The 22,798-nt window shown below is 43.6% G+C and overlaps 1 protein-coding gene across 12 annotated transcripts in view; it reads right to left on the reverse strand.

The window, feature by feature from the left end:
• Window positions 1–2,034: 2,034 nt before the first annotated feature.
• PPP2R2B (protein phosphatase 2 regulatory subunit Bbeta) overlaps window positions 2,035–22,798 on the reverse strand; it is a 445,076-nt gene continuing 424,312 nt past the window's right edge. For all 12 annotated transcript variants that reach the window (XM_027605524.2, XM_027605527.1, XM_027605528.1 and 9 more), the window contains 3 exons: window positions 14,364–14,533; window positions 5,427–5,518; window positions 2,035–2,755 (listed from right to left, as the gene is read on the reverse strand). In XM_027605524.2, the coding sequence (XP_027461325.2) occupies window positions 2,476–2,755; window positions 5,427–5,518; window positions 14,364–14,533 (542 nt within the window). In that variant the 3' untranslated portion in view covers window positions 2,035–2,475. The remainder of the gene's footprint in view (window positions 2,756–5,426; window positions 5,519–14,363; window positions 14,534–22,798) is intronic.

Raw genomic sequence — 22,798 nt, forward strand, 5'->3', positions numbered from 1 at the left:
AGGGTGTGGGACTTGTTAGGGGATTTTATGTGGAGTCCACAGATAGATAGCCTGCAAGGGGGGCCTGTGAATCCCTAAGACCATGACCAATTTGTTCATGTATGTGTTGTGGGGAGCACTGTTGGCTCCGCTTAGTGAAGAACCATTGTCTGCCGGAACTCTCGGATGCCTCCAAGTGTTCTCTGACACCAGCTACTCAGTGTCCCCAAGTCTGATAAACATGCTCCTGGGGGTTCACAAAATGATTGTAGGTGGTGCATGGGTACGGCTGTTATGTCACTCGTTATGTGATTATTTTAACGTTAAAAAACCCACTAAAATGGACATTTCCTGATTATCGTTTCTTTGGAGGAGGCTAAGTCTTGCTTTTAAAAAAGGTGACTTAAATGAGTAATATCACAGAGGTAGGTTAATGCCTAAGTTTGAGCAACAGGGATCTCGCCCAACCCCCACCTGGTACCGAGAGAGGAGGAGTCTCAGAGGAGCAGAGAAAAGGCCATAAGGAAGTTGATGAGTAAACTCTGGACAATAACTCACTCGTCCTTCTAGCTATCCTGATATCACAGTTCTCTAGAAGTTGGAGAAGTTTCTGATCCTCTCTCAGGTCTCCTCCAAGAACACCGTCGCAGTCAGGCCAGGAATCCTGCCCAGAGAGTTGCCATCAGGGGCCAGTTTATGGGCAATGCTTGAGAGGCTGTGATCGCAGAGGACAAACACTGAGAACAGAGTCCTGTCTTCATCCACATGCTTCTTCAGGTTTGAGAAGTACTTTTCATATCTCAGCGTTTCTGAGATTGGGCTGCATTTTACAAAATGGTGCTCCCTTAAATGCTAGATAGCTATTACCTTGCCAAGAAGCTGTTATTTAAATGGATAGTAGCTTAGAATGGAAATAGGGTTCTTAGACTATTTTTCCCCTCCTCCCAAGCAAATTACACTTGCAAGTTGGGACTTTACTAATAAACACAGTAATCAAAAGAGAATTTCTCTTTAAAAGAAAAATGCTCATCTCATTTCCTGTTGACGAATTGGAAGTTAAAGGGAATGAATCATGGTGACAGGTCTGGAGACCCTAAGCCCGGGCCCCGCTTCCTGGGCACCTCCCACCTTCTCTCCGAGACTCCCCTTCACATTTATAAATCCTTTGAATTCACTGAGTCTCCTGCTCAAAGGTGTAAGTTCCTTCTGGAACTTACAAGTCTGAATTTTAAACGTCGGGGGAAGGATGAAGCCGACTGCACAGGTTCAGGTAGACTTCACGATATTGTGAAAGCTTCCTGACTCCCCCATATTCTGTTTTTGTGACAAGAGAGGTGTTTGGTGTATTCGTCCAGATGGTGAGCTTGCAGGGGCCGGGGGGGGGGGGGGGGCGGCGGTTAGAAACCCTTGATGAGACTTCACAAATCAGTGTGTGTATTGGCCATTTCCGTTCTAGCTGCAGTGGAGATTGATGGATTGTGACTTGTGACTTTTGGTTACCCAACCCAGGAAGAGGGGAGGGGGCTGCTAAGGAGACCCGCCCCAAAGGAACAGACCTGCCTTTCTCAGGGAGCCAGGGGTGGTGCCATTGCTTCACTTAGAATGCCAGATAATAAACAACCAGGACTCGGCCTTTAGAAGTCAATGGAATAAATAAGCTGGAAAAGGTTGAAGAGAAAAAGCCAATGAACGTGTAAGTGGAGGATTATATGGAGCCATTTAAAATGACAAAAAGCAAGAGTAACAAAGCAGCAGATGGAATTTGGCCCCACATGGCCTTGCCAAGCTAACTCTGAGAAGCACTGTGTAGAAAGTGTTCTGTTTATGTCCCCTGAAGCATTCATGGGGTTTCCTGGCCAAATTCTCAGGCTGTTTCTATGGCGCTTCCAGAAAAAAGAGTATAGCAGTGTTGATGTGTCCCCTCCCTTCTCATTCTGCATCCCCTTCGCTGCCTCGTGACATAAATCTCTGCTTCAAATGAGACTGTTAATAAAAAGTGTGGCAGGGGAGGGAGATGCTGTGATTTTTTTCCACACACAAAAAGGAGAAAATCTGTAAGAGTAAACGGTGTTTATTTTTTTGTTGATTTTTTTCAATCAAATGGAATTGCTTAATTAAAAAAAAAAACTTATCTCTTTTCTCTTTAAATACTACAGACAACCTCATTTTATCTCAGCAGACACCTAGCAACAAAACACTGGACCCACCAGAGAAAACCGGGCAAGAAAAGCATCAGAAATTCAAGTCAACTATGGAGAATTAGTGTTAGCTGGCAGCTCTCAATTCTAAACAGAAATGTCTCAGAACCTATTGGGTTTGACAAAAGTTTCTTAGAACTGGGGATCTGGGAAAGTTGGACTCCTTTTAATTCTATTCCAATTGTTTTCTGCGTAGGGAAATTAATGTCAATGCATCAAATGAAGACCCAAAGAAACATTTAAAAACATGTCAGACTAGTATTCAGTATGTGAGATTATTAAGTAATAACTTGTCCTCCTAGTTAACCTTGTCCTGGAATATATATAGGTTATTTGTAGCCGCCACCGCTATAATATTTTCTGAGGGGTGCCAAGCCGTATGCAAGATCTTTTTGCTAAAGTCCAGACTGTCGACACTGATCTCGTCTTTTCTCCGCTTGCCCCCTACGCACACTTTCCGCGGTTTTAGGATAGCCCGGGGTTTGCTGTTTTCCCTCGAGGCCTCCAGGGTGACGTCACGCTTGGTGTTTCTGTCGAACATCCTGAAGAAGTTGTTGTAGGAGCCTGTCATGATGACGCTGCAAGGTAGAGAGGAAATAGGGAGTCACTGAGGACTCTGGAGAAAGGCAGGAGCATATCCCCATTGTGTCTTTCTGGAGCCAATGACACCACGTCGTGGCCAGCTTATGGCACCATCTGTTTCACTAAAAACCAAAAACCCAAACAGACTTGGTGGCGCGACCATGGTCTCGGTTTTGAAGGCTGGTTGGGAAATGAAGGATCATGATACTCCTCCTTGTTACTTACTTCTGTGGATAGATCCCTTTTGGTTCTTTGGCTCAGGGAGCGAGTCCTGTGGTTTTAATGATCCCAGCCTTACGTCCCTTAGGATTGCGAGGCTGGAGAGAGGTCAGGACAGGAGGAACACTTTTGAGAACACTGGTTATGCACACGGAAAGTGTGGTTGCAGGAGTGGGGCTGTGTGGCCGGACATCTAAGGCTTTCTGCAGCCAGCATAGTGGGAGAAACGCTGAGTATAGAATAGTGCACTGAGCCTGGTGGGTCCTCCCCCTGCTAAGAACCAGCTCTCAATTCAGCCTTGCCAGCAAACTTACCTAAAAAACGGATGTCATCGTGGTCTCCCTCAGGAAGAGAGTAAATAAATTCAAATTTTAAAAGAATTTGGGAGGGGAAAGACTTGCTAGTGGATTGACAGATGGCGTCCACCTTTTTGTAAGAGTTCTCTACCCTCAGATAGATTTACTACAGACTGAGGGCAGTGACTGCCAAAGCCTTCCAGAAGCAAGGGACCGACTCTTTACCGGTGACAGTTTGCACATACGGACAGGCTGGGGCGGGTGGGGTGGTGGTGGTGGTGGAAATCATGCTGCCTCAGTAACATCCCATGGGGGCTGCCACTGGAATGCGGGGGCTTGGCCTCGTTGGTGGGTGAAGCCCTGACTGGCTGGTGAGGATGGGAGAGGACAGCACCTCCTCACTGTTCATGAGGCACGAGTGTGCAGACAGGTGCGGGGAAAACTGACAGCATGGGGCCACAGCCAGGGGACAGGGTCGTGGGGTCATCTGTGCCAGGCAAATCAGTCAAGGGCTTGCTTGTGTAACTCTGGCCCGGGAAACAGACGCGGTGAATGTGTTTGTCTCTGTAGTGGAAGAAGCTGTTGCTACTTTATCAGGTAGGGTGCTGAGCGTTCGACTCCCCTGCAATCTCACCTGGACTTCCGTTATCCCAGATAGGGGCTTTACACCTGAGGAAAAGTGAGGAACTCGCTCAACTGTGGCAAAATGGCCAAGTCAGGCCTCCAACCCCCATGTGCCTGACCCGAGGGTCTAGCACCGCCCCACTGGCCTCACTGCTTCCCATGAACCAACAAGGCTTGCTCCACCATGACTCAGCTTGGTTTTAAACCGAGAAAGTCCTTGTGTTTTGGTTTTTGTTGGTTGGTTTGGGAAAAAAAAAAAAAAAAAAAGAAAAACTCTCAACCTTATTTGAATTGAGAATTTTCTTGGTTATGGAAAGAAGTGAAGTTATGAAAAGAATGTCAATCTTAGGATTCAAACTCAAACCTTCCTACTCTTGTCTCTACTACGTACTAGCTCATGAGCTGGGGCAGGTCGCTTTGTCTTGCCGAGCCTCAGTTTACTCAGCTATAAAACAGATGACGACAACAACCTTGTCATCTTGTCGTCAGGATTCTATAACAGGATGTGTGCGAAGGCGACTAATACGTACTTTGTGAGTCTAGGTTAAGGTAAGTTCTTAGGACAATAACAACAAATAGAATTTATTAATATAAACTACAAATAAAAATTAGAAACACAGGGTCGGGGCCGGCTACTTTCCCCCTTAGGAGCTGCAGTTCATACATCACAGCTGCTCTGTTGTCCCTTGCCTCCGCCCTATAGCAACGGGGTGGGGTGGCTTGGGGCCTCTGTCATGTGGGGATTTTTTCCAGGTCTCCTAAGTGGAAGTCACATTTTGGTTCATTGGCAAAGAAAGCCAAAGAATGGCCAGAAACCGCTTGTTTTTACTACAAGTTCCAATCCCTGAATGCCTTGCCCTGACAGAAGGTAGTGCCTGCAAGCACTATTGGTGCCATGTTCCTGAAAACACTAAATCAGCCCCTGGTAGCCTGCATTTCGTTCTGGAAGGCGGGGAATCATCTGTATTTGTCAAACTAAAAATGAACTATTAGAAGGTAATATGAAGTACTGTTGAAATAGAAGGCCTTAAAACAATAATAAATCACTTTGAGGGAATATGATAAATGAGGCCCAACTAGAATTCAGCTAATGAACCACCGGGGCCTTTGGACAGGTCTACACTAGAAGCGTCTAGGGATGATTTTCGATCTAGAAAGCACACTTTGCAATAATTGGAACAGTTTATGCTGGAATTCGCTGGTGCATTATTAGTGTTCTTCATTTCGGCCCTGTTGACCTAGCTCTGGGGGCGTCTGGGGTGTAAGACAGGGGATTTTCTCATTGATGTCCCATGGTCACCTGTACCAGGCCTGAAAGAGGATTCAAGGGTCTCACTCCATCCCTCCCTTATATCCAGCTCTGACCTCTAAGGGAAATCCAGGGACCTACACAGTGGATTCCTGCCAGGCCCTGGGGCCTGATTCCGCCCTCCCTTTGGCCACGCCCTGCGCAGCATAAACGGCCCAGGGCCCCGGCAAATACAGGGCTCACCTCTGGAAGTTTCCCGAGCCACGGAGCCTCTCTTACCTGTCCGACCCATTCCACACACACTCAAATTTATCAAAAATGCAGTCATTTTCGTAGAGGGAGCACAACTTGCTGCGGAGGTAGTCATGTACCTGTGGGGAAATACATCAAGAGGGGCGGTTATTATTTTTAAAATGCTCGTTTCTGTGATGACCCCCTCTGGTGATGTGAGCTGTTAATTATTCCAGTATACATGTGCCTTGAATCGGATGGCCTGGGTCTGAATCCAGGCTGGGCTCTCTGCAGCCATGGGTTGGGGAGCTGCTTATGTGGCGAGTGTGGATGAAGCAAGCTTGCTTAGGGAGCTGGTGGCCGGCAGAAGGGCCCAGTAGGTGGTAGAGTCCCGTTTTCTAAACTGACTTGCAAATACACATTAGAGGACACTATTCATTTGGTCTTTAACTCAACAAATGTTTATGGCCTGCCAGCTCTGTGCTTGGGAGAGGCAGTGAACAAAATACCCCTGGTGGGCTTTCATCCCAGCATGGGGGCAATTGAGCATTCACGTGGGCCTTTTATGGTGAGCGAAGTGAGGAGACGTGGCAGAAAGGACCACTGAGCTGTGTCATGATAATGTGAGGCAGCAGAGGCCAGTGATAGCCTGGTGGCAGATGACGGTGTGGAGCAGGGCGGGAGCAAGTGGTCAGCTTCTCGGCATGTTTGCAGGGACAACTGATAGGATTCGTGGATGGTGCAACTGTGAAGCGTGGAAAGAAGAATTCGAGTCAAGATGGCTCCTGGATCTTTCTCTTGAGCAAGCGGAAGGATGGACTTGCCACGTTCATTTTTGGGTATGATAATTTGGAGAAGCCTGTGCAGGTGGAGCTGCTGACGAGACTCTGATGTAAAGGTTGCAGTCCTGGAGCATGGGCAATTCTCTCCTGTTTCTATTTTTCAGTGAAATAAGAAGCAAAGTTCGCAGCTGAGAGCGAGGAAGGGCAGGGGATGCTGGGGAATCATGCGGCATGGCTGGAGGGCGCTGGGGCCCCATGAAGTTGTTGGATGGGAACTTTACGTGAGACCAGTCAGCATGGTTGGGTCATTCACCCTATGTTCCCTGAGATGTTCTGGGGATTGAAAAGCTGAGTCATGCGGACAGTGCAAGTATTTCTAATGCGGCAAACGACTGTTCCCAAACAGTCCTAGGCCTTGTCAGGGTACCCGCCTCACTGCTTTGGTGACAAGAGAATCCATCTGCAGCAGGGCTTCTGGCATTGTTAGATGGAGAAGGGGACGTGCGGGTGAGGTTTACGTCCCGCACTTGAGACCTATACTGTAACTCGTTCCCTTCCTCTCCTGCCGCCTTTTGGGCCTATTCCAAGTGGCACAAGTCTGATGTAGAAGGCCATTTCTGTTTGTAGGGCTGCAGATCTCTAGTGATTAAGAGTCTTTGAGCAAAGAAGCAGGAGAGAGTCTGTGGGCAAAAAAAGGGGACTGATTCTTGATCCGGACCACTGTTTGGCAAACCTTTTCCAGCAAGGGCCAGAAAGTCAATATTTATGCTTTGTGGGCCACAGGACCTCTGAGGTGACTGCTCAACTCAGCCCTTGTAATGCAAATATAGCCGTAGGTAATGCATAAACAGAAGAGGGGGGCTGTGTCCCAACAGAACTTTACTTATAAAACAGGTGGGGGACAAAATGAGCCTCTGGGTCCTAGTTTTGCCAACTCCAGATCTTTCTTGTCTTTTGTTGACTTCTCATTGACTTGTTCCTGGGTTCTTTGTAATAGAGAGCTGTGGCTTCTGAAGGGCAGTGGGCCAAGCGGGGAATTGATCCAGCGGGCAAGGGAAGCCAAGTTTGTTGTTCTAGTATAGGCTCACCTTGAAGATACTGTGGGTTCTAGACCGTGATAATAAAGTGACTATCGTAACAAAGTGAGTTAAATAAACAGTTTGGTATCCCAGGGCATGTAGAAGTTAGGCTTACACTATATTAAGTGTGCAATAAATTGCATGATCTGAAAAAATGTAGATACCTTAATTAAAAAATACTTAATTGCTGAAAACAAATGCAAATCATCTGAGATTTCCAGCAAGTTGTCCTTTTTCTGGTAGTAGAAGGTCATGCCTCAGGGTTGTCCTGACTGGCCGCAGTGGTGGTTGGTGAAGGCTGGTGTCGGGGTGGCAATTTCTTCAAATAGGACAAAGTGTGCCCTAGCTACGGCCTCTGTCTTTCACAAAGTCTTCTTCTATAGCATGTGGTGCTGTTTGATAGCATTTTACCCAGAGCAGAGCTTCTTTCAAAATTGGAGTCGATCCTCTCAAACCTTGCCCCTGCTTTATCAACTAAGTTTATGTGATATTCTAAATCCTTTGTTGACATTTCAACAATCTCTACAGCATCTTCACCAGTAGATTCCAGCTCAAGAAACCACTTGCTCTGCTCATCTGTAAGAAGTAAGTCCTCATCCTTTTAAGTTCAGTCCCATCTGTAGGCTCCACTTGCTCTTTCCACCACATCTGCAGTGGTTTCCTTCATTACAGTTTGGAGCCGCTCAAGCTCATCCACAAGGACTGGAATTAACTGCTTCCAAACTTCTGTGCATGTTGATAGTTTAACTTCTTCCCATGAATCACCAATGTCCTGTTTTCTTTTTTAAAGATTTTATTTATTTATTTGAGAGAGAGGGAATGAGAGAGAGAGAGCACGAGAGGGAAGAGGGTCAGAGGGAGAAGCAGACTCCCTGCTGAGCAGGGAGCCCGATGCGGGACTCGATCCCGGGACTCCAGGATCATGACCTGAGCCGAAGGCAGTCGCTTAACCAACCGAGCCACCCAGGCGCCCGAATCACCAATGTTCTTAATGGCACCTAGAAGAACAAATCCTTTCCAGAAGGCTTTGCATTTACTTTGCCTACACCCATCAGAGGAATCACTAGGGCATCTATAGCCTTATGAAATGTAGTTCTTCAATAATAAGACTTGTAAGTTGAAATGACTTCTTGATCCATGGGCTGCAGAATGGATGTTATGTTAGCAGCCATGAAAACAACAGAAATCTCGTTGTACATCTCCCTCAGAGCTCTTCGGTGACCAGGTGCATCATCAATGAGCAGGTCTCAACCGTGGGCTTCAAATACTCAGTAAGCCATGTTGTAAATACAGTGCAGTCATCCAGGCTGTGTTGTTCCGTTTATAGAGCACAAGGAGAGTAGACTTTGCATATTTCTTAAGGGCCCTAGGATTTTCAGAATGGTAAATGAGCTTTGGTTTCAACTTAGTCACCAGCTGCATTCACTCCTAACAAGGAAATCAGCCTGTCCTTCGACGCTTTGAAGCCAGGTACTGACTTCCCCTCTATAGCTCTGAAACTCCTTGATGGCGTCTTTTTCCAATTGAAGGCTGTTTTGTCCACATTGAAAATCTGTTGCTTGGTGTAGTCACCTTCATGAATTGTCTCAGCTAGATCTTCTGGAGAACTTGCTGCAGCTTCTGTATCAGCCCTTGCTGCTAATCTTGTGCTTTCAAGTTTTGGAGACGGCTTCTCTCCTTGAACCTTATGAGTACTCTATAAGTGGAACCTCTCCTAGTTTTAATTTTCTTCTGCAGCCTCTTCCCCACTCTCAGCCTTCAGAGAATGGAGGAGAGTTAGGGTCTTGCTCTGGTTTATGCTTTGGCTTAAGGGGATGCTGGGGCTGGTTTGATCTTCTCTCCAGATCACTCAAACTTTCTCCTAAGGCTGTTTCAATGTCTCATCATTCATTTGTTCACTAGGGTAGCACTTTTAATTCCCTTCCAGAACTTTTCCTTTACATTCACAACTTGGCAGTTGGGCGCAAGAGGCCTAGCTTTCAGCCTGCTGTGCTTTCTACATGGCTTCTTCTCTATGCTTAATCACTTCCAGCTTTTGATTTCAAGTGAGAGATGTGTGACTCTTTCTTTCACATGAACACTTTGAAGCCAGGGGAGGGTTATCAACTGGCCTAATTTCAATATTGTTGTGTCCAGGGAATATGGAGGCCAGAGGAGAAGGAGCGAAGGAAGGACAGGTTGGTGGAGCAGGCAGAACACACACAACATAAATTATTTAAGCTCACCATCTTATATGGGCACTGTTTTGGCACCCCAACACAGTTAAAATAGTAATGTCAAAGATCACTCATCACAGATTGTCATAACATGTAATAGTAATAATGATAAAGCTTGAAAACGGTAAGGTGACACAGACATGAAATGAGCAAATGCTGTTGGAAAAATGGTGCTGGTAGACTTGCTCAATGCAGGGCTGCCGCCAACCTTCAATTAAAAAAAAAAAAAGGCAGTATTTGGAAGTGTAATAAAATGAGACATGTCTGTACTCCAGCTCTCCTACTTTTTGGAGAAAAAAATGAGCCAAATAACTCATTTTTCAGCCTTATCTCCCACTTACTCATTCCACTGATCTGATATGGAGCACTTTTCAGGCAAGGCACGGATGTGTTTTGAGAAGGGAGAAACTAGTTTTTAAAACACGGTTAAGCAGGTTTCTGTGATATAGAACCTCTTAGAATTCTACAAGAGTCAAGGAATTGTAAATTTATAAGAAATGGATAGTCATTATTTTATCTCACTATAATCACTAAAATTTGTTTTTTGGCTCAGCCTATGTTCTTCACAAACTTTTCTTGACATATTATTCACCTATATTTCTATAAGACAGAAGGCCAAAGGTGAAAGTTTATAAGTATCAAAACATGTGTGATCTGGACAAGGAACCACATTGCCAAGAACTCCACAAATAATTCTTGAAAGACAAAAGTCAGGAGGGATCGAAAGGAAAATCCAGTCTGAACCAGTATTTTCTCCTCCTAGTAGCTAAATTTGGGGAAGCTCCTACTGCCTCGACTTGATGTCATCTAAAGAAAAGAACATTGACTATGAAGGTATGTTACATTTATGTTCTGTTGCTCAAACAAAAAAACAAAACCTTAGGCAAACAAGATGGACCTATCTCCATCAGAGGAGAGGATCAGGTAAGATACATTGATTAGAAACATCTAGAACACAGAGCAAAACTTAAAACTCACCCAATTTGATGCTTTTTCTTCATGTTCCAAATATTTGTTGTCCATGTTCCTATTGTGTATGGCTTTCTTGACACTAAATTGAGCCTCCCAGCATAGAGGTTCTCAAATCATGAACTCGTGGAAGCCTGGTGTTGTACATAATGGGACTGCTCATGAGGCCCAGCAAGAGTGAACTCTGTTGGTTGGTTCTCAGACTTCTCTTGTAAAGAGTCACATGGCAGATATTTTAAGCCTGTGGGCTAGATCATCTCTGTCACATCTATTCAACTCTGCCATGGTAGCATGAAAGCAACCATGTACCCATGATTAGGTGTGGCTGTGTTTCAGTAAAACTTTTTACGAAAACAGATGGAGACTGGATTTGGCCCACCAGCCATGGTTTGCCAACCCCTGTTCTGTAGGAGAGCTTGAAAAGAGCTAATGATACTTAAGTCTACAGTTTCTTATTCCTGGAAAGATGCTGGAGACCAGTTGATGCATGTATGAAAATACATGGCAGGAACATTACTTGCTCCCCTCCACAGGGAAGGCATTAGTAACTGGTGATGGATTATTTCCCATTGGGCCAGGCTTCACCATCTTTTTCAACAGTGTTCTAGAAATTCAGAGTTTATTTGCCACCTTTTATATATCGGGGTATAGTATATAAATTTAAATTGCTTTGAAATATGCTATCTAAAGTTAAACTTCTGTAATATTTCCTTTCAATATGTGTGCTATGAGACCTATCTCAAAGCATTTGACAAAGAGCACTTCCACGTCTATCACTAGCTGAACTTGCTTTGAGAATCACGCTCTTAAAATGCTGATTATTCCGTGTCCCAGCTAGCTTACTGGGTTCTAAAACCAGCTTTGCTCTTAAAGCCTTTCTCTAAAATGAAAGTACTAATTGCTCCTGCCACTGAAGAGACTAAATCCAGTTTTCTCTCATCCAGTCTGGTCAGCAGGCCACAACTGTGTCCATACCACCCACACTCAGGTTCTAGTTGCCACCGCACTCTGTCACACGAGAGGTGTGTGCAGCTAGAAGAGGACCCGCGAGTTGGCTTAGCCCTGGGCTAAACGTGAAGGTGAGAGCCTCAAGGCAGGTGCTGTGAAGTGGGGTCCTGGAGTCCGGAAGGATCTGAGGGACAGGAAGACCCCAAATATATAGGGCAGGCTATTTCAACCACCTATGTCCTTTTGAATTCTGCCCCCTGCATTACTCACAGTTGGTCAAAGTCCTTGGGGTCCTCAATCTTCTCTATTTCTTCTGAAAGATTGGCTCGTCCTGTGGCCACTCATGTGTCAAAGTAGAGTGGGTGGGCTCCTTGCTGCTCCAGGCGATGATTCCTGTTCTAAAGCCCTCAGCTCCTTTGAAGTCATGTCACCAACTAAACTCCCTGCTGACTACCTTGTTATAGTTAGCAACAGTTCTGAGGCCCTCTGCCACATTCCTTGAGGCAATTTTAGCACCTGGATCCCCTGCCATTATTCTTCGTGGATCATTACTCCGGTCGCTCAGTTAGTTGGACTCATCATTTTCAATGTGTTTTTTCCTTTGCTTCCTTGGCCACATGATGAGACTTGCCACGACCCTAATTATACCTGTTGAACAAGTACTGTTCTAATGCTACCTCCTATCTTTTCAGTTCACTCTTTACTAGCTTGATTCTGTCAATTCTTCAAATCCATTATTCTGTCTACTTTTCTTCACACGTTATTTCCCTCCTCATCTACCTGAGGTTGAGTGGTCCATCATTACAGTCACACCTTAAGTATCTCTCTCCTTCCATTGTACTCAACTGGATCACTGAGCAACCCTGCCTCTCTCTTAGATGCGTATTTTACACTTCTCCTTCTCACTCAGCTAATGACCTTGCTTCTTCTTTTATGAGAAAATAGAAGCAACAAGAAGAAACCATCGATGGCTACCAACACAATGCATCCATAGCTATTTACTCTTCTCTCCTTCCTTTGATGGATGAATCGTCCATCTTCCCATCTATGGCCTACAGCACCTGCCTTGAGGCAATGGACTCTGTTCCGTCTTGCTTCCCCCAAGGAGTCAACTGCTTGAATTGTTCTTTCTCTCCTGGCTTATTCCCCTCAGCATAAAACATGATAACTTCCTTATGCCTGTATCCCATTCCTGCTACTACCCCATTTTGCTGTTGCCCTTTAGACTAAGATTTCTTGGAAGAGCTACCTGTACTCATTACACTCACATCTCCTATTTACAGTCTCTCTCAAAACCCACTCCAAGCAGACCTTCCTTAATACCATTCACCTACACCTATCTCCTCATTACTAAATCCAACGGCCAATTTTCAATCCTTTCCTACTTGATTCAGTAACAGCATTTGGTAGTGGGTGATTTCTCCTCCTTGAAATAGTCTCTTTACTTGGCTCCTAGAACATTCTTCTCACTTTTCCTCTTCCCAACGTGTAAACACCGGGTTCCCAGGGCATGGTCCTGACCACTTCTTTTCTCTAAGCTAAAGTATACCCAAACTCAAACTGAGCTGTCTACTTGCAATTTCTGGGTGTTTACTTGGCTCTACATGTCCCAAAATAAATCACGGTTCCCTCATCTACATAATTTTCCTAATTGCTCAGGATAAAAACCTTGGAGTGATCCCTGGGGCTTCTTTTCCTCTTACATCACATATCCAATTTGTTGTTAAGTCCTGTTGATTTTACCATGAAAATATATTAAGAATCTGGTCACCCCCATTGCTCACACCCTCATCTAGGCTACTATCAGCACTTGCCAGAATGCTGCAATAACTTGTTAAGTGTTTTATCTCCTCCCATCTCCCCCTCTAGTCTCTCCTCCCCAGCACAATCAGAATGTTAGTGATGAAAATATTCTGAAATTGGAGTGGTGAGGGTTCCACAACTTTGTGAATATACTAATGTCGACTTTGAAAGGGTGAATATTACAGTATCTGAATTCTGTCTCAAGAAAAAAATATGTAAGTTAAATCCATCTAAAATTTTCACACCTCTTTTAATCTAAACCAAAATATCTTTTAAAAAGACCAGTTTATCCCAGCCTCTTTATCTTTGCTTCTATTGTGCTCTTACCTAAAATGAGCTTCTTCAGATCCTTTCTACCTCAAAGTCTAGTCTTCCATCTTCTAAAAAAGGCCATTGTATTCTAAACACTGCCTTCTCCTTTGTTCCCTTTGTCCATCAATCTACCAACCATTTAGCCAATGCTCAAGCTAACAACCTGCACAGTCTTAACTCTTCTTCCCTCCACATTGAATTGGCAAGTGCACCTCATAGACTCTCCTCCTACCTCTCCCTCCATCTGCATGCCACCATCTCCTCCTGTCATTTCCAGTGTAGAACCTTTTAATGGTTTTCCATTGTACTCAGGCTGAAGACAAGATAACTGAATCTTCTTTACCAGGGCCTACATTTCCAGACTCTTCTTTCTGCCCATGTTCTATATTTAATATACAAATAACTCCTTTCTGAACACAGCAGCTATGAACACACTATCCTTCTGGCTCGTTCCTGGCAGTCAAGGCTCAGCCTTTGGGTCTCTTCTCACCAGGCTGACCGTCCTTGCCTGTGCTCGCAAGCACCCAGTACCATCTCTAGCCTCATTGCCTACTCAATCCCCTATTCATCATTGGGCTTCTCTACCAGTCAGGTCTAAGAGAGCAGGACCATGTCTGCCTTGTGTACCATTCTATCTACAGTATCCACCCCACATCCAATGCTCAGTAGATTCAGGTTAAATGGAATTCAAGCTCCTCCTTATGTACCCTTGTCTAATATCCTATGGCCCTTATAAACTATACCATTTTATTGAATATATATATGATGATGTATGGACTCTTACCCTTGTGCATTGGAAGCCTTTGCAGGCAGAAGCTGATGTGGAGGCCCACAAAGGAAGTGTGTTATTACCTACGGGTGGGTGGTGGTCCATACCTGGTAAGTCTCAATGGGGCGGTTTTCCATGTTGAGATCCCAAACTTTAACGGTCAGATAGTCTCTGGTCATGATATACCTCCCACTGTGGCTGAACTTCACATCCGAAATCGAAGAGATAATTTCAGAGAAAAACGACCTGTTGCTTGGATCTTCAGGCTCTTCAAAAACTGCAGAACAGAAGCAAAAATGAGAGAAAATAAGTACATCCTTATCAACTAACTCTACCATGTTTGGGCCAGCTAGAAAGCCAACACTCTAACTTGGAGTAGAATCTGCAGGATGTAAGTAAGTTACCGATCAAGAACCTGAAAGCAGAAAAAGCAGTCACTGGTTTCTGTATTTTCTTTCTCATGGAAGGACTTGCATGGGACCTGTACCATCCAGAGATCTGGCACAGAGTCTCGCCAAGCTCTGAGTCGATGTATCTAACTATTTCACAATTCCCCTGGTCTCTGTGTGTCACTGCTCCTGTCAACACCTGGAGTCATCGGAGATGCTTAAAAAATGTGTTTATAGCTTTCTTGAGATATAAAATTACATACCATAAAATCTGCTCATTTGAAGTTTATAGTTCATTGGTTTTTTTCAGTATACTTACATAATTGTATAAGCATTGCCACAGTCTAAATTTGAAACTGTTTCATCAACTGACCCCCCCCACTCCCAAATTCCATACCCATTTGTAGTTACTCCTCATTCCCTACTCCTGCAGCCCTAGGAAATGACTAATCTGTTTTCTTGTTTTATGAAGTTGCCTAATCTGGAAATTTCCCCTAAATGGAATTATATGAGATAGTTTTTCTGTGACTGGCTGCTTTCCCTCAGTATACTGTCTCCATGGTTCATCCATGCTGTAGTATATATCAGCACTTCATTCCTTTTTACGGTTGAATAATAACCCATTGTATGGATATACCACATTTGGTGTGTCGATTAAACACTTGATAAATACCTGGGTTTCTACTTTGTGGCTACTAAGAATAATGCTGCTATGAATATTCATGGACAAGCTTGTGTGTGGACATTTATTTTCATATCTCTAGGTCACAGTTTTTAATAGTGGCACTTGGCTGAGCCTCAGTCATATCTTTTGTATATATTGTCCATTTGTTCTGATATCCAGGCACTTATTACTTCTCAGTAGCTTCATCTGATTTCCACTTAAAGGAATGAATGCAAACCTCCTCAGCTGGACAGCAAATCCCATCAGAAGCTGGTGTACTATGTCTATCTACCTTGATTTTGAACTTCTCTGGTTCCAATTGAATGTATAGAATATAGCTTAGGTATATCTTGACCTTTCCCATTTCTATGATCTGCCTTCATTGACTCAAATTCTGAGGGTCTCTCACTACTCTCTTAGCCTTAAATGATCATTTTGTGGAAGCCCCCTATACTTGGTCTGGCCCACTTGTTTAATAGGACCTAAGGTACTCTCACATTATGATTTAACAATCCTTGCTTTTTTTTTTTTTTTTTTGAGGAGGAAAAAGCATTTTAATTACTTACTTTGTACAAGCATGACCTTTAGAAAGTGTATAGGCATTCCTTTGACTCCATTCTTTAAGTCACTGTTAACTAACTGGCATTGAACTCTTCAGGATTATGCAGTTTCTCTCCCCAGGAAATAATAGGTTCATCTCTCCTTTCAATAAATTTCGTATCCTGTTCCCAAACCTCAGCCCTCCTCCAAATAAAACAAAGCTTGAAAAACAAACCCCATTTCCTTATCGGCTTGTGACAAGCACACTACTTAATAAGCTGCTCTTTTCATTCTTCAGTGGGGAGAGAGTGCACGAACAACAAAAAATTCTCAGAGCTACAGAAGGCACATAGAAGAGGGCTGCCGTGTTGTTTACACCATTCAGACAAGGGTCGAGATTGAGTCCTTGCATTTGTTTTTATCTCAACAGCATTGTCAGCTTCTTTCTGGTTTTCCTTTGTACTGAAAGTCTTGCATACAAATGTTCAATAAACATGTGTTGCTTGATTAGAACCACAGCTAGATCAGTGAATGAATTCTTTGCCGTCTGGGGGCTCAGCATGTCTGATGCGGAGTTATATGCAATTGTCCATACTTACCTTTAACCTATAATAATGGTAATTAATTGTGATACCAACACTTGTTAAGTGGAACCATACTCAATTTTAGGCTAAACAAAACATCAGTCTGCAAGTTAACACATCCTCCAGAGCTTTCTCTTTCCTGCCTTCTCAACACACTCAGAGTCAGTATCTAATTCTATGTAGAAAACCTAAGGCTATAACGAGTTATCTTTGAAACCTTCCTGAATTAAACTCTGAGCCAAACCAAAATTCTAATTGTTACTTCACCATTTAAGAGAACCCCCCCAAACCCTCATCAATCAGAATTGAACTTGAGAATTAAACCCACTGAAACAGAAAAACCTCTCGGACTTTAAACAAGCATTCAGGGAGGCCCCTGGACTCTGACTGGTGTCCTCATAATTGAGAACTAGATTTTCACATTAGTTTCTCTTCCAGGGAATCTAATTAGGGCTGGGGACTTACAAACTCCAGGCAAGCCCCATGGCAAACAACTCAATAGACAGGCGGGAGCCCTGAGGTGTGGTCATCTCCCCCTGATGCAGCTGCAGTAAATGGGAAGGGATCAGTTAAAAATCCCAACCTTTGTCGGGGAGGACGGCGGAGGAGTAGGGGACCCTAGTCCAACCGGTCCCTGGAATTGAGCTGGATATCTACCAGACCACTCTGAACACCCAGGAAATTAGCCTGAGATGTAAGCAGATAGACCTGGGATCTCCACAAAGAGAATACCCCAGGCAGTTGGTTTCGAGGTACAAAGTGGGGAGCCGTGATTCTGTGGGCAGATATCGGAGGATAAATGGCAGTGGGAGGGAGCCTGGCTGTGGGGATCCTACACCATCAGTGAGCAACAGCCTCCCGCGCTGGGGACGGGGCACAGACTCGCAGACCGGTAGCGACGGGTAAAGGACTTTAGGGCAGCCCCCTGGGTGGAAACCCAGAGTGGCAGGGCGATGTGTACGAATTAGGGGCGGCTGGCGGTTTTAGAAGCACAAAGGGTAGAGACGAGCCCCTACCTGGAGGCGAGGACTGGGAGCGCTGCGGAGGGGCGCACAACCCAGGACGCTGCAGTTTATAGCAGCACAGACAGAAATGGAGATAGTGTGGCCTGGAGAGCTCACTGAAGAACAGACTGTGATCTCTGTGCTCTGAGGCAGAGGGTTGGAAATGGTCTCCTCTGCTCTCTCAGAAGAGATGTGGAAAGCCGCCAGGGAAAGCCACCAGAGAATAAAAGCCCCCCAAAACCGGTTTTCACAGAGCCCATCCCCCACCATAGGGGGCAGAGCAACTCTGCCCAAAGAGGGTTGCCTGAGTAACAGCGAGGCAGGCCCCTCCCCCAGAAGACAGGCTGGGAGAACAAGAGGCCAGCAACCCTAAGGTCCCTAGAAAACAGGTGCATCTTGCTTGGGTTGTGGTCAATAATTTGGACTCTATACATTCCCTCAACCACCCGTCAACAGAATGACTAGGAGGAGGAACCCCCCAAATAGGAAAGACTCAGAGACTATGACTTATGCCACAGATTTACAAATGGATTCAGATATAACCAAGATGTCGGAGATGGAATTCAGGCTAGCAATTGTGAAGACGACAGCTAGAATGGAGAAATCAATTAATGGCAACATAGAGTCTCTAAGGGCAGAAATGAAAGCTGAAATGGCAGAAATTAAAAATGTTATCAATGAGATCCAATCTAATCTAGATAATCTAACAGCTAGGGTAAGTGAGGCAGAAGAACGAATTGGTGACATAGAAGACCAATTAATAGATAAAAAGGGAAGAAAGGCGGCCAGGGAAAAACAACTCAGAATCCAAGAAAATAGAATCAGAGAAATAAGTGACACCATGAAACATTCCAATGTCAGAATTATTGGAATCTGGAATCCCAAGGGGGTGGAGAGAGAGAGAGGACTAGAAGATATATTTGAGCAAATCGTAGCTGAGAACTTCTCTAGTCTGGGGAATGAAACAAACATTCATGTCCTACAGGCAGAGAGGACCCCTCCTCCCAAGATCAAGGAAGACAGGCCAACACCCCGGCATGTAATAGTAAAACTTGCCAATCTTAGAACCATCTTAGAAACCATCTTAAGGGCAGTTAGGGGGAAGAGATTCCTTACGTACAGAGGGAGGAACATCAGAATAACGTCAGACCTATCCACAGAGACCTGGCAAGCCAGAAAGGCCTGGCAAGACATACTCAGGGTACTAAATGAGAAGAACATGCAGCCAAGAATACTTTATCCAGCAAGGCTGTCATTTAGAATGGATGGAGAGATGCAGAGCTTCCAAGACTGGCAGAAACTGAAAGAATATGTGACCAGTAAGCCAGCCCTGAAAGAAATATTACGGGGGTTCTATAAAAGGAGAAAGACCCCAAGAGTGATACACAACAGAAATTTACAGGGACAATTTATAAAAACAAGGTCTTCACAGGCAACACGATGACAATTAATTCCTATCTTTCAATAATCACTCTCAACATGAATGGCCTAAATGCTCCCATAAAACGGCACAGGGTTGCAGACTGGATAAAAAGACAGGACCCATCCATATGCTGTCTATAAGAGACTCATTTTGAATCTAAAATTACATACAGACTGAAAGTGAAGGGATGGAGATCCATCTTCCATGCCAACGGACCTCAAAAGAAAGCTGGGGTAGCAATTCTTATATCAGACAAATTAGATTTTAAACTAAAGACTGTAGTTAGAGACACAGAAGGACACTATATCATTCTTAAAGGATTCTATCCAACAAGAAGATCTAACAATTGTAAATATCTATGCCCCCAACATGGGAGCAGCCATCTATAGAGGCCAACTGTTAACCAAAATAAAGAATCATATTGATAACAATACATTAGTTGTAGGAGACCTCAATACTCCGCTTTCAGCAATAGACAGATCATCTAAGCAGAAAATCAACAAAGAAACAAGAGCTTTGAATGACACACTGGACCAGATGGACCTCATAGATATGTACAGAACATTCCACCCTAAAACAACAGAATACTCATTCTTCTCGAGCGCACATGGAACTTTCTCCAGAATAGACCACACACTGGGTCACAAATCAGGTCTCAACCAATACCAAAAGACTGAGATTATTCCCTGCATATTCTCAGACCGTAATGCTTTAAAACTGGAACTCAATCACAAGAAAAAATTTGGCAGAAAATCAAACACTTGGAAGCTAAAGACCACTCTGCTCAAGAATGTTTGGGTCAACCAGGAAATCAAAGAAGAACTTAAACCCAAACAAGAATGTTTGGGTCAACCGGGAAATCAAAGAAGAACTTAAACAATTCATGGAAACCAATGAGGATGAAAACACACTGGTCCAAAACCTACGGGATACAGCAAAGGCGGTCCTAAGGGGGAAATACATAGCCATCCAAGCCTCACTCAAAAAAATATAAAAATCCCAAATTCACCAACTAACTCTACACCTTAAAGAACTAGAGAAAAAGCAACAAATGATGCCTAAGCCGTGCATTAGAAGAGAAATAATTAAGATTAGAGCAGAGATCAATGAATTAGAAACCAGAAACACAGTAGATCAGATCAACGAAGTTCTTTGAAAGAATTAATAAGATCGATAAACCACTGGCCAGACTTACCCGAAAGAAAAGAGAAAGGACCCAAATTAATAAAATAATGAATGAAAGGGGAGACAGCATGACTAACACCAAGGAAATAGAAACAATTATTAGAAATTATTATCAACAACTATATGCCAATAAGCTGAGCAACCTGGATGAAATGGATGCCTTCATGGAAACCTATAAACTCCCAAGACTGAAACAGGAAGAAACTGACAACCTGAATAGGCCAATAACCAGTAACGAGATTGAAGCAGTGATCAAAAACCTCCCAAAAAAACAAGAATCCAGGGCCTGATGGATTTCCTGGGGAATTCTCCAAACATTTAAAGAAGAAATAATACCTATTCTCCTGAAGCTGTTTAAATAAAATAGAAACAGAAGGAAAGCTTCCAGACTCATTCTATGAGACCAGCATTACCTTAATCCCCAAACCGGGCAAAGACCCCATCAAAAAGGAGAATTTCAGACCAATATCTGTGAAGAATATGGATTCCAAAGTCCTCGAAAAAAATCCTAGCTAATAGGATCCAACAATACATTAAAAGGATCATCCACCATGACCAAGTGGGATTTATCCCCGGGATGCAAGGGTGGTTTAACATTCGCAAATCAATCAATGTGATAGAACACATTAATAAGAGGAGAGAGAAGAACCATATGGTCCTCTCAATTGATGCAGACAAAGCATTTGACAAAATACAGCATCCTTTCCTGATTAAAACTCTTCAGAGTATAGGGATAGAGGGAACATTCTTCAACTTCATAAAATCCATCCATGAAAAACCCACAGTGAATATCATCATCAATGAGGAAAAGCTGAGAGCCTTTCCCTTAAGATCAGGAAGACGTCAATGATGCCTACTCTCGCCACTATTGTTCAACATAGTACTAGAAGTCCTAGCAACAGCAATCAGACAACAAAAAGAAATAAAAGGTATTCAAATTGGCAAAGTAGTAGTCAAACTCTCTTTTCACAGATGACATGATACTTTATGTGGAAAACCCAAAAGACTCCACCCCCAAATTACTAGAACTCAAACAGCAATTCAGTAATGGGGCAGGATACAAAATCAATGCACAGAAATCAGTTGCTTTCTTATACACTAACAATGCAACTGTAGAAAGAGAAATTAGAGAAACAATTCCATTAACAATAGCACCAAAAACCATAAGATACCTCGGAATAAGCCTAACCAAAGAGGTACAGGATCTATACTCTAGGAACTACAGAACACTCATGAAAGAAATTGAAGAAGACACAAAAAGATGGAAAAATATTCCATGCTCATGGATCAGAAGAATAAACACTGTTAAAATGTCTATTCTACCCAGAGCAATCTATACCTTCAATGCCATCCCGATCAAAATTCCAATGACAATTTTTCAAAGTGCTGGAAGAAACAATCCTAAAATTTGTATGGAATCAGAAAAGACCCTGAATCGCCAAGGAAATGTTGAAAAAGGAAAACAAAGCTGGGGGCATCACGTTGCCCGATTTCAAGCTGTATTACAAAGCAGCGATCACCAAGATGGCATGGTACTGGCACAAAAACAGACATATAGACCAATGGAACAGAACAGAGAGCCCAGATATGGACCCTCAACTCTATGGTCAAATAATCTTCGACAAAGCAGGAAAAAACATGCAATGGAAAAAAGACAGTCTCTTCAATAAATGGTGCTGGGAAAATTGGACAGCCACATGCAGAAGAATGAAACTTGACCATTCTCTAACACCATACACAAAGATAAACTCAAAATGGATGAAAGACCTCAATGTGAGACAGGAATCCATCAAAATCCTAGAGGAGAACATAGACAGTAACCTCTCTGGCATTGGCCACAGCAACTTCTTTCAAGATACATCTCCAAAGGCTAGTGAGACAAAAGCAAAAATGAACTTTTGGGACTTCATCAAGATAAAAAGCTTCTGCACAGCAAAGGAAACAGTCAACAAAACAATGAGGCAACCCACAGAATGGGAGAAGATATTTGCAAATGACACTACAGATAAAGGGCTGGTATCCAAGATCTGTAAAGAACTTCTCAAACTCAACACCCAAAAAACAAATAACAAGTCAAAAAAGGGGCAGAAGACATGAACAAACACTTCTCCAAAGGAGACATACAAATGGCTAACAGACACATGAAAAAATGTTCATCATCATTAGCCATCAGGGAAATTCAAATCAAAACCACACTGAGATACCACTTCACACCAGTTAGAATCGCAAAAATTAACAAGGCAAGAAACAACAAATGTTGGAGAGGTTGTGGAGAAAGGGGAACCCTCTTACACTGTTGGTGGGAATGCAAGTTGGTACAGCCACTTTGGAAAACAGTGTGGAGGTGCCTCAAAAGTTTAAAAATAGAGCTACCCTATGACCCAGCAATTGCACTACTGGGTATTTACCCCAAAGACACAGATGTAGTGAAAAGAAGGGCCATATGCACCCCAATGTTCATAGCAGCAATGTCCGCAGTAGCCAGACTGTGGAAAGAGCCGAGATGCCCTTCAACAGATGAATGGATAAAGAAGATGTGGTCCATATATACAATGGAATATTCCTCAGCCATCAGGAAGGATGAATACCCAACTTCTGCATCAACATGGATGGGACTGGAGGAGATTATGTCAAGTGAAATAAGTCAAGCAGAGAAAGTCAATTATCATATGGTTTCACTTATTTGTGGAACATAAGGAACAGCATGGAGGACATTAGGAGAAGGAAGGGAAAAATGAAGGGGGGGAAATCGG

This window comes from Zalophus californianus, chromosome 5 (genome assembly GCF_009762305.2).
Source record: "Zalophus californianus isolate mZalCal1 chromosome 5, mZalCal1.pri.v2, whole genome shotgun sequence".
NCBI lineage: Eukaryota > Metazoa > Chordata > Mammalia > Carnivora > Otariidae > Zalophus > Zalophus californianus.